The 12,704-nt window shown below is 37.3% G+C and overlaps 1 protein-coding gene across 1 annotated transcript; it reads left to right on the top strand.

Annotated features, from left to right (window-relative positions):
• Positions 1–1,137: 1,137 nt before the first annotated feature.
• LOC108475202 (cytochrome P450 CYP749A22-like) lies at positions 1,138–12,231 on the top strand. The gene is made up of 5 exons (XM_017777187.1): positions 1,138–1,465; positions 10,603–10,826; positions 10,920–11,059; positions 11,361–11,739; positions 11,842–12,231. Exons 1-5 carry the CDS (start codon positions 1,138–1,140, stop codon positions 12,229–12,231), a joined length of 1,461 nt encoding a protein of 486 aa, XP_017632676.1.
• The last annotated feature ends 473 nt before the right edge of the window (positions 12,232–12,704 follow it).

Raw genomic sequence — 12,704 nt, 5'->3', positions numbered from 1 at the left:
GACAAAGAACCAACCAACTGAGAATTATTATTTCCTTGCCAGGGAATAATGAGGAGGGGTCGCAAACTAGGCTCAAAATAGTCATTCATAAACCCAATCCTTTCCCTTATAAGGATGACAGGAGGGTGCCATGGAGCTATGACTGCAATATAACAATACCTGAGGGGGAGAGTATAGCTAGCGCGTCCAGGGGCACGCAAAATGAAGGTTCTCATACACGAAGTGGGAAACGTTATGACGGGGGGAATATCAGAGTAGAGCCCGTAAAGACGAAAGATGTCAAGGCTGAAAGGGAAAAGAAAACTGAAGTACTCATCAATGAACCGGTAAAGGAGGAAGAGGCTAAGGAGTTTCTAAAATTCCTGAAACATAGCGAGTATAGCGTGGTCGAGCAGTTGCGCAAGCAGCCGGCGCGTATATCAGTGTTAGCCCTACTCTTGAGCTTTGAGGTGCATCGAGACACGTTGTCAAAGGTGCTTAACGAAACATATGTTACCCATGACATATCCGTTAACAAGCTAGACCGGTTAGTAAACAACATCAGTGCTAACAATTTCATTTATTTTAACGATGATGAAATTCCACCTGGGGGCATAGGGTCAACCAAAGCCGTACACATCACTACTCGGTGTAAAGGATACACACTTCTAAGTGTACTCGTGGATAATAGGTCTGCTTTGAACATTTTGCTGCTATCCACCTTGAACAGATTGCCCATTGACAGTTCGCATATGAAAACGTGTCATAATATGGTAAGAGCCTTTGATGGAACTGAAAGAAAAGTAATGGGGCGAATCGACATCCCTTTGGAGATTGGGCCGAATACGTATGAAGTTGATTTCCTAGTGATGGATATCAAGCCCTCCTACAATTGTTTATTGGGGAGACCATGGATACACTCGGCAAAGAGCAAAGGCCTCTTCATTGCACCAAAAATTAAAGTTAGTGATGGATGGTCGCTTAATAACCATCAATGCGGAAGAGGACATCATAGCGGCAGTTACCAGCAAGGGCCCTTATGTTAAGGCAAATGAAGAGGCTATTGAATGTTCTTTCTGCTCTTTAGAGGTCATTAATGCCACCTTTATTTTGGAGGGAAGCAAAGTGCCGGTACCCAAAATGTCTAGAGCCACGAGGATGGCCCTACAAATGATGATGGGGAAAGGAGCATTGCCAGGAAAAGGGCTGGGAAGACAGTTGCAAGAAGAGGTTCAAATCCCAAAATTGATTGAGAAGAAGGACCGTTTTGGCTTGGGCTTCACTCCAGACTACAAGCACAAGAGGCAGGAAATAGAGAAGCGCCAAGCGAGAAGAAAGGCTCGTTTGAATGGAAGAGAAGCGGAGTGGGAACTGATGACATTCCCACCTATATCCAAATCCTTCAAATCAGGAGGATTGCTGATAAAGGAAAGTCATCAAGTTAATTCTGTACACAATGAAGGATTGGAGCAAGGAAGCCTCGAGGGCATTCGCCCTTACGAACCGGGGAGTTCTCTGAATAATTGGACTGCGGAAGACCTTCCTGTAGTCTTTAGGAATTTTTCCGAGTAATTCTCAAAACATGTCTGTTACTCTAGGGCCTAGGAGTAGTAAGATTATATTAGTGAAATAGGCTTATGTTCATCTATAATTATTTAAATAAAACATAACTTTTTATCAATTTAAACGAGTATCGTTCTATTTTTATCGACCAATATTCCTTCAAATTCTAGCAATTCTTATTCTTTTATTCATAGTACATAAACAATCATTCTTTGATTCATTCATTCTTTGTATATTCTTTCATACCCCCACAGGTCCCTAGATATCAATGATATGAGCGCTGATACTACAGCTCTTAATTTCTCTGGCGAGCAAGACATGTGTTTAGAGGAACCTCAGGATTTTGAAGATGTTCAGGATTGTGACGTATCTCTCGATCTGTTAAGAATGGTTAAGTAGGAGGAGAAACAAATCATGCCACATGAGAAAGAGGCAATAGAGAATATAACCCTAGAGGAAGGGAAGGAGTTGAAAATTGGAACCCTAATTGGCGTGGACACAAGGCATGGTCTAATTGAGTTGTTTCGAGAGTTCAAGGATATCTTCGCCTGGTCATATCAGGATATGCCTGGATTGAGCACTGACATTGTGGTACATCGTCTTCTGATAAGACAAGATTGTAAGCCAGTCCAACAGAAGTTGCGAAGAATGATGCCAGATATTGTTTTGAAGATAAAGGATGAAGTCAAGAAACAGTTTGATGCAGGATTCTTGCAAGAAGTGAAGTACTCCGAATGGGTAGCTAACATTGTGCCAGTCCCCAAGAAGGATGGAAAAGTACGAATGTTTGTTGATTACAGAGACTTGAACAAAGCAAGCCCAAAAGATAATTTTCCTTTACCCCACGTTGACACTTTAGTAGATAACACAGCGGGATATTCATTGTTCTCCTTTATAGATAGTTTCTCAGGATACAACCAGATAAAGATGCATCCAGAGGACATGAATAAAACCACCTTTATAACCTTGTGGAGTACCTTTTGCTACAAAGTAATGCCATTTGGACTAAAAAACACAGGGGCAACGTACCAAAGGGCCGTAGTGAACTTGTTCCATGACATGATGCATAAGGATATCGAGGTATACGTTGATGATATAATTGCCAAGTCGCGTACGGAAAAAGAGCATATTGAGGTCTTGAGGAGATTGTTTGTAAGGTTGAGAAAATTTCAGCTGAAGCTCAATCCAGCAAAATGTACCTTCGGAGCTAGATCCAAAAAGTTGTTAGGCTTCGTAGTCAGTGAAAAAGGAATTGAAGTCGACTCAGACAAGGTCAAAGCCATACGAGAATTACCTCCACCATGTACTCAGAAAGAAGTTCGAGGATTCCTAGGAAGGTTGAATTACATTACTCGGTTCATTTCACAACTAACCGAGAAATGTGATCATATCTTTCGCCTCCTCAGAAAGCACAATCAAGGTATTTGGGATGGGGAATGCCAGAGTGCTTTTGAAAAGGTCAAGCAGTATTTGTTGAATGCTCCGGTATTATCTCTACCTAGCCCAGATAAACCATTAATATTGTACTTATCAGTGTTCAGTAATTCTATGGGATGTGTGCTTGGCCAGCATGATGAGTCAGGGAAAAAGGAGAAGGCAATTTATTATCTCAGTAAGAAGTTCACTGACTGTGAGATGAGATATTCACCAATCGAAAAGTTGTGTTGTGCGCTGATTTGGACAACTCGGAGATTAAGACAGTACATGCTATACCATACCACTTGGCTCATCTCAAAACTTGATCCGTTGAAATACATGATGGAGTCAACAGCTCTAAATGGGAGAATGGCGAGATGACAAATTTTACTTTCGGAGTTTGATATAGTCTACATAAGTCAGAAGGCTATAAAAGGAAGTGCGGTAGCGGACTTCTTGGCTAGTAGGGCTCTAGAGGATTATGAGCCACTAAACTTCGATTTTCTAAATGAGGAGTTGATGTGTATAGCAATGACTAAAAATTCTTCTTGGAGGCTCAATTTTGATGAGGCTTCTAATGCACTCGAAAATGGAATTGGGGCAGTCTTGGTATCTTCAAATGGTGATCATTATCCTTTTATATGCAAGTTGGACTTTGATTGCGCAAACAATATGACTGAATATGAAGCATGCATCATGGGACTTCAAGCAGCTATAGAGCGAGGTATAAAAACTCTAGAAGTATATGGGGATTCGGCGTTGGTTATTTATCAGCTTAGAGGTGAATGGGAGACAAGAGACCTTAAATTGATTAGTTATCGAAAGGTAGTTTTTGGGGTTACTTGAGGAATTTGATAGCATCACCTTCAATTATCTCCCACGAGACAAAAATCAGATGACAGATGCTTTAGCAACCTTGGCTTCAATGATCAAGGAAAATAAAGAAGAAGAAATGAAGCCAATTCAAATGAGTGTTTATGAAGCTCCAGCTCATTGTTGTAACATTGAGAGGGAGGGAAATGACAATAACCCCTGGTATCAAGATATATTGCGATACGTGAGAGATCGTAAATACCCTGAACAGGCCAGTGAAAATGACAAACGAACCTTGAGGAGGTTAGCTTGCGACTATGTTTTAGATAGAGATATCCTGTACAAAAGACGAAAAGACCAAGTACTTTTGAGATGTGTCGATGCTGTGGAAGCTAAGTTAATTCTAGAAGAAGTTCACGAAGGTGTATGCGGGATGCATGCAAATAGGTTCACGATGGCAAGGTAAATCATGAGGTTTGGCTATTATTGGACCACTATGGAAGAGGATTGCATCAGTTACACCAAGAAATACCATAAGTGCCAGATTTATGGGGATAAAATTCATGTACCACCTTCACCTTTACATGTTATGACTTCTCCATGGCCCTTTTCCATGTGGGGCATGGATGTTATTGGACCAATATCACCGAGAGCTTCAAATAGACATCGGTTTATCTTTGTAGTAATTAGCTACTTCACAAAATGGGTAGAGGCTGCTTCTTATGCGAATGTTACTAAGTCAGCTGTGAGTCGATTCTTGAAGAAAGAGATCATTTGTCGTATGGAATGCCTGAGAAGATCATATCCGACAATGCATTGAACCTAAACAACAAAACGATAGCAGAGGTTTGCGACCAGTTCAAGATCAAGCATCATAATTTTTCCCCTTATCGTCCAAAAATAAATGGGGCAGTGGAGGCCACCAACAAGAATATTAAGAAAATAGTGGGGAAGATGACTGAGACGTATAGAGATTGGCATGAAAAGTTGCCATTTGCACTCTTAGCCTACCGAACATCTGTCAGAACCTCTACTGGGGCAACTCCATTCTCGTTAGTCTATGGGATGGAAGCAATATTACCTATTGAAGTAGAAATACCTTCTCTTCGAATTTTGACAGAAGTAAAGTTAGATGAAGCTGAGTGGGTTCAACCCCGGTATGACCAGTTGAACTTGATTGAAGAAAAAAGGCTAAAAGCCATTCGACATGGTCAGATGTGTCAGAAGCGAATGATGCGAGCTTATGACAAGAAAGTTCGACCAAGAGAATTCCATGAGGGAGACCTTGTACTGAAAAAGATCCTTCCTATTCAAAAGGATTTTAGAGGAAAATGGATGCCGAATTGGGAAGGGCCGATGTCGTGAAGAAAGCTTTCTCGATGGTGCATTGATCTTAGCGAAATGGATGGGAAAAGTTTACCTAATCCGGTGAACTTCGGACTCGCTTAAAAATACTTTGTCTAAAGAAGAAGAGAATCTAAGGTGAAAACCCGCAAAGGGCGCCTTGAAAAAAAAAATCAAAAACTGAGAGGCCAAGGTGAAAACCCGCAAAGGGCACCTTGTGACCAAAAAGGTTCTGAGTTGAAAACCTGAAAGGGCAGCTCAAATTTTGAAGAGTACACAGTGATCTTGTTACAAAGAGCGAAGAATGCTACAAATTGGGACATCAACAGAGTACTTGGGATTTTTTAAACACATTTTGAACTCAAGAAAGACTTCATGGAGCTGGTGTATAGGCACTCAAGCGGTGATATCTAGAGGATCTAACTTCTATCTTGTTTTCCATCTTTAGATTCTACTCCTTCCTAAAGATAGGCCTTCAAATTAATTTCCTTTGTATTCTTTCTTCTTAATTCATTCAAATCCAATTATTCTTAAAGATTTATTCATCTTCCATGTTGCATTGAAATAATGATAGATGAACTAAATATGTTTACAAACGAAGTTTTACGTATTACTCTGAAATTTCTAGACAATACAAGAAACTAAAATAAGACAATTGTTCGAGAAATTCACATAAGTAAAGGATGAAGGAACTCGAGGAATTTCTTTCGTCCAGTCTAAAGGGAAAATGAACAAAATCAATGATTCAATTTTAAGAAAAGATTGTTTTACAAACATCCTCAGTGGATCGTAGCATTGGAGGAAGGGTACAGGCCTACAGGCTGAGTGTGAATGAAGCTTTGAGAAAAGAAAGGTTATCGGAGATGGCGCACTTTAAAACCCAAAACAGTAGGGTAATAGGTTACGGCATAGCAGATCTGACCTTCATCGGGGCAGATCTAAGATGACAGATCTTATCTCTCTATATTCGGTGGGGAGTATATCGAAGATATAGTTAATTTGGCTTTCACGTGTTTACGATGAAGCAAATCTAAGATGATTTGCCGTCTCTGTATTGTCAGAGAACGAATCGAAGTTTGGCATCTTCACTTTGATGGAGAGCAGACACATAGCAGATCTGACCTTCAGATGTTTATGCTGAAGCGGATCCAAGATGGTTTGGCATCCTTGTGTTTACAAGGAACAAATCGAAGACATAGCTAATTTGGCTTTCACGTATTTATGTTGCAACAAATCTAAGATGATTTGTCGTCTCTGTATTGTCAGAGAACAAATCGAAGTCTGGCATTTCCACTTTGATGGAAGGCAGACACATAGCAGATCTTGCCTTCAGATATTTACGCTGAAGCAGATCCAAGATGACAGATCTTATCTCTCTGTATTCGGCAGGGAGCAGATTGAAGATATAGCTGATTTGGCTTTCACGGTTTACGATGAAGCAAATCTAAGATGATTTGTCATCTCTGTATTGTCAGAGAACAAATCAAAGTCTGGCATTTCCACCTTGATGGAAGGCGGACACATAGCGATCTCACCTCGGATGTTTACTGCCAAGCAGATCCAAGATGACAGATCTTATCTCTCTGTATTCGGCAGGGAACAGATCGAAGATATAGCTGATTTGGCTTTCACGTGTTTTCGATGAAGCAAATCTAAGATGATTTGTCGTCTCTGTATTGTCAGAAAACAAATCGAAGTCTGGTATTTCCACTTTGATGGAAGGTAGACACATAGCAGATCTTACCCTCAGATGTTTACGCTGAAGCAGATCCAAGATGACAGATCTTATCTCTCTGTATTCGGCAGAAAACAGATTGAAGATATAGCTGATTTGGCTTTCACATGTTTTCGATGAAGCAAATCTAAGATGATTTGTCGTCTCTGTATTGTCAGAGAACGAATCAAAGTTTGGCATCTTCACTTTGATGGAGAGCAGACACATAGCAGATCTCGCCTTCGGATGTTTATGCTGAAGCGAATCCAAGATGGTTTGGCATCCTTATGCTTACAAGGAGCAAATCGAATCATAGTTGATTTGGCTTTCACGTGCTTACGTTAAAGCAAATCTAAGATGATTTGGCATCTCTGTATTGTCAGGGAACAAATCGAAGAAGCAGATTTGGCGTTTCTGTGTTCGACGGAGAGCAGATCGAAGATATCAGCATAACAGTCATGAGTTTGCAATGAGTAGATTGAAGAAGCAAATTTGGCGTCTCTGTATTAGACGGGGATCAGATCATAGATAATAGATTTGGTGTCTCTGTAGTAGACGGGGGGCAGATCAAAGATAGCAGATATCGCCTTCCTGAGTTGCAGTGAAGCAAATTGAAGCCGTCAAGAGGCCATTTAAAGAAGATCAAGTACCAAGAAATTAAAATTCGGCGAGACTAAGAAAAATTGGCCATTTTGGAGTCTTTGCTCCATTCTCATTACATGACAATGAGCAAAGAGGGGCAGCTGTAATGGCCAATTTTTGGCCCAAGCAAACAAGCAAAAAATAAAATCCACATAACCAAATTCCAAGTCCATTTACAATGTTAAACAGCCCAAAAATCAAAACAACCCAATTACAATAACTAAACCTACCCAAACCCAATACCCAAAACTAGCCCAAATTAGAACTACCCAAACCTAAGCAATTTTTAGCAAAGAAAAGTGGTGATGAACCCTAGCCGTCACCCCACCTTGGCCACCTACGCCACTACCAGTTGTCTGCCACCAGCACACCACTTGCCTCCACCACTCTATACCTGCAAAAGAAGACAAAAAAAAGGACAGCAAATAAAAACACCAAAAAATAAAATTCTTTGTATTGTTTCTTTGGATTTTGGGCTATATAAAAGCCCTATGTTCCTTGTGCCAGGGGGAATGGATGGTATTTTGGAGAGAAAAGATTGTATTAGAGGGGATTGTATTACAGAGATTTTTGGGAGAAATCAAAAGGAGAAAACAAGTTCAAAAGGTGTTTGTCCTTATTTTTATTTATTTATTTTTTTGATCTTTTTTTTATTCGTTCGTTTTATCTATTTTACAAATATTTTTAACAAAAAAAAACTTGCAAAAAAATATAAAAAAGGGAAAGAGGGAAGGAACTTACCGGTGTTCAGTTTTCCAACATCGTGGACGATCGAGGAAGCCACCGCCAAAGATCGGTGGCCGGAAACCGAATGGATTCTTAAGTTCTAGGGTGCTTCTCATTAATTTTTGAAGGTTTTGGGTCGTTTTAACCCCAAATCCGGGCTCTACTCGAGAAGAGAAGCGAAAAAAGGCCTCGAAAGATTTTTCGGCCACCATGGACGGCGGCGCCGCCGTCGGTGGCCGGTGACCGGCATGACGGTTGATGGCCTGTCCGATGACCGGAGGAGGGGAAGGGTTGAGAGAGTTGAGAGCCTTCTCTTTATTTTGAAAAATGAATGTAGGGTGGTAGGGTGATGTTTTAACTCTTTTTTTGTTGTTTTTTTTTAAAAAAAAGTTTTTTTTGATAAAAAAATAAAATAAAGTATGGTTTTAATTTATAATAAAACAAAATGGTATGAGGAAGTAGTTTTAATTAACAATAAAACAAAATAGTATGGGGAAGTAGTTTTAATTAACAATAAAACAAAATAGCATGGAGAGTGGTTTTGATTAATAATAAAACAAAGTAGCATGGGGGGAGTGGAATCAGCTTTTTTGCTTGGGACTATGCATGTTACCTTTAATTGGGTAATTTACGCAATTGGTCCCCTCCTTTGTCTTAGCCTTCAATCGGGCCATATTTAAGTTTTTTATATTATTTTAAATTGGCCTTGCAGTCTGTGTGCTATTTCAATTTACCCCCTTTGCGCGGTATTTTAAGATTTGGGGCATTTTTAATATTAGATCTCGGACATTTATACGCAATTAATTTTAGCCCAAAATTCTGTTTCAATAATTTGTTTTACTTGTAAGTTATCTTTTGGATTTTGTTTCTTCTCTCAATTAAGTTTCAGTTATTCTTTTAGAATAAACATGTTTCTACATATTATTTTGATTTCATACTTTTGTAATTATTATTTTTCTTTTTTTTTTTTTTTCACGTGCATACATGTTTATATGAAATACCTTTATATTATTATTACTACTATATGTATATATTTATAATATTACTAATAGTTTATTTTTACATTATTATGTATATACCATGTAAATATTTTAATATTATATTATGTATACATTTATATATATATATATATATATATCTTTATCTTTTAATATTGTATTTTATTGTTTTGCATATGCCCTAATATTATATCGTTTATATATATTTTTTATTTCCCATATTATCTTACTTTATATATTTTTAACTATATCATGTATATGCTACTAATATATATCTATTTATGTAGTATTATTAATAGTTGTTTCTAATATTATGATTATTTCTAATATGTATATATTATGTATTTACCTTCAATATTATATATCGTATATTTCTAATACTATTACGTTATTACTACTATTACACTATTATTATATTTTTACCCATTACTCTTTAAATACACTTATTTTACCTTTTACTCTTCACTCACTATATATATTGTTTACTTATCTATATATTCACATACATATATATAATTTCACACATCATTCCAAAATTTTTACTTGTATTATTACTATTAATATTATTATTATCTTCACTATACTATCATTCTTTAGTCTTACATAATGATTGTTTATTTATTACTAGTTTTTTAATCTCGAATATTTCCTAGCTTATTCGTTATTATCTTTTATTTGTTTTATTCATTTATTTGTTACTTCGAAATAAGATTTTTTGCAAATAAGGCAATGCTTGGTGTTTGGAAATTTCGAGAAAGCAGTGCCCTAACTTATTGGGTTTCCACTTTTCTCGTTGAATTCGAATAATTAAGTACCCTTCTAAGTTTTTTTAGAGGTTTTCTAAATGCAAGCCACTATCTTGGAATTTCAAAGCAATATGTCCTAACTTATTGGATATAGCGTTTTGCTGTTTCGAGATAGGAATTTCAAAAAAGGGATAACTTAATGTCAATATTTTGACGCTAGTGAATCCCAATTTTCAAAGTTAAAATATTTTAAAATGGACTACATCTTAAATTTTTTTTTCTTTCGACATTAAAGACATTTGATAATCAATTAGGTACCAATTTTTGGGCATTACGAGGGTGCTAATCCTTCCTCGTACGTAACCGACTCCCGAACCCGTTCTTTTATTTCGTGGACCAAAACTAATGATTTTAAAACAAAATGTTTTAAAGGTGATCCAATCACACCTAAAAAGATTGGTGGCGACTCCCGTTTTCGTTTTTAAAATCGATTCCCATTTTCTAAAACTCGATTTGAAAATGGTTTCGACATTTCCCAAAGTGCAGCCACATATTTACACCTGGATCAACAAATATGGTAAGATTCCATGCATGTTTTCACTATGATTTCTAAATTTTAGTTCTAAAAAAAGATCAACCCTTTTGTATTTTATGTGATTAGGGAAGAATTTTCTTTATTGGAACGGTGTTCGAGCTGAACTGGTGATTTCAGAACCTGAACTAGCCAAAGAGGTTTTGAAAAATAATGAAAAAGCTTTTCCAAAAAGAACGGCTACAATTTATGGTAGGAAGCTCCTAGGGAATGGGATTGTGTTCATTGAGGGCGAAAAATGGGCAAAGCATCGAAAGTTGGCCAATTACGCTTTCCATGGAGAAAGCTTAAAGGTAAAGCATCCAACCATAACCCATTAGACCATAAATTTTGGCAAATCTTATACTGTTCCTTTGGTACTTAAGATTAAACTATTTTTTGGGCAGAACATGACTCCAACAATAATTGCTAGCGTTGAGACAATGATGAAAAAGTGGAAAGGTCAAGAAGGCAAAGGAATCGAAGTGTTCCATGAATTTAGATTGTTGACTTCAGAAGTGATATCAAGAACAGCTTTTGGCAGCAAGTACTTGGAAGGAGAGAAGATTTTTTATAGGTTGAAGAAGTTGTCAATCATTTTGGGCCGAAATATTTTCAAGACTAAAATTCCTTTCATCAAGTATGTTGCCTCTAAACCTTAATTTTATATTATTAGAGAGGGTGGGTTGTCTAGGTTTAATCAATGCAAGTAATTTGCCACTATATTTAATGACTAGTTGCCACCCTCTAAAGTTTAATCAATCCAAAATTTTGCCATGAAAAATGTATGGCACTATGCCACTATCTTTGTTTGTTCCATGTATAGAGCTGACTTTTGTTTTTTACAGCAAAATTTGGAAAACTGCTGATTTACTTGAGTCAGAGAAACTCGAAAAAGGAATACACGATTGTGTGCTGGAGATTGTTAAGAAAAGGGAAAACAAATTTGTGAGTGGAGAAGTTGATGGCTTTGGAAATGATTTTTTAGGATTGCTAGTGAATGCCTATCATGATTTGAATGACAAAAGCATGCTTTCAATGGAAGATTTGGTAGATGAATGCAAAACATTCTACTTTGCTGGACAGGAAACTGTCAATTTCTTACTTGCTTGGACTATCTTGCTTATAGCAATCCATGGAGATTGGCAAGAGAAAGCAAGAGGAGAGGTGATTGACATATTTGGTAACCAAAATCCATATCCCGAAGGCATTGCCAAACTTAAAATTGTAAGCAATTTGTCTAGTCATTTCAATATAACATATACTATCGTAATCAATTACGATGAATAAAGTGCATTTAATACATCTGACATATTTTAATTTTGACAGATGACCATGATCATTAATGAAACTCTAAGATTGTATAGCCAACCAAGTGGCATGATGAGAAAAGTTGAAAAAGAAGTTCGCTTGGGAAAGCTAGTCTTGCCTGCAAATATAGATCTTCAGATTGCAAGTATTGCATTTCATTGTAGCCCTCAATTATGGGGAGATGACGTGCATCTTTTTAAACCAGAGAGATTCGCCAAAGGAGTTGCCAAAGCTACTAATTACAATGCTGCTGCATTTTTTCCTTTCGGATTGGGACCTCGATCTTGTGTCGGTATGACTTTCGCAACCACGGAAGCAAAGATTGCTCTCTCCATGATTCTACAACGTTATAGCTTTACCCTCTCTCCTACTTATGTCCACTCACCGATAAGTCCTCTTACCCTTTAACCACAACATGAAATTTAAGTAATACTCCACTCACTGTATATTGAGTATTGATGTTTGAAGAATTCAACATGGAATTCAAGTAATGCTCCACTCACCAATAAGTCCTCTCAACTTTTTCCCATGAAACTCCTCTTTTTCCCTTTGAAGCGCATTCGATCTCACGTCTTTCTATATTAACAACAATGCTTATACCAATCAAACTAAGACTCAATCGACAAATTCAAACTTGTATTCTTTCTTAGAATTGTAATAAGTCTTACAACTACAAAATTAAATTGTTAACTTTTTTACGGCACTAACAATGCTGTTTGCACCACTCTGTGCAACACTTTAAAGCTCAAACAATTATTATTTTTATTGTTTAATATATATTATTATAGCTCCAAGAATGTTGTTACGGGCCATAAGCAATACATAGGTAAATGTTAGTAAATGTACTAGTACCACATGGATAGCTAAGATTAATTAATCAT

The sequence above is a fragment of the Gossypium arboreum genome, chromosome 3 (assembly GCF_025698485.1).
Source record: "Gossypium arboreum isolate Shixiya-1 chromosome 3, ASM2569848v2, whole genome shotgun sequence".
NCBI classification, from domain to species: Eukaryota; Viridiplantae; Streptophyta; class Magnoliopsida; order Malvales; family Malvaceae; genus Gossypium; species Gossypium arboreum.
Note: the sequence above shows the minus strand (reverse complement) of the source record. Positions and strands in the feature narration are given on the sequence as shown.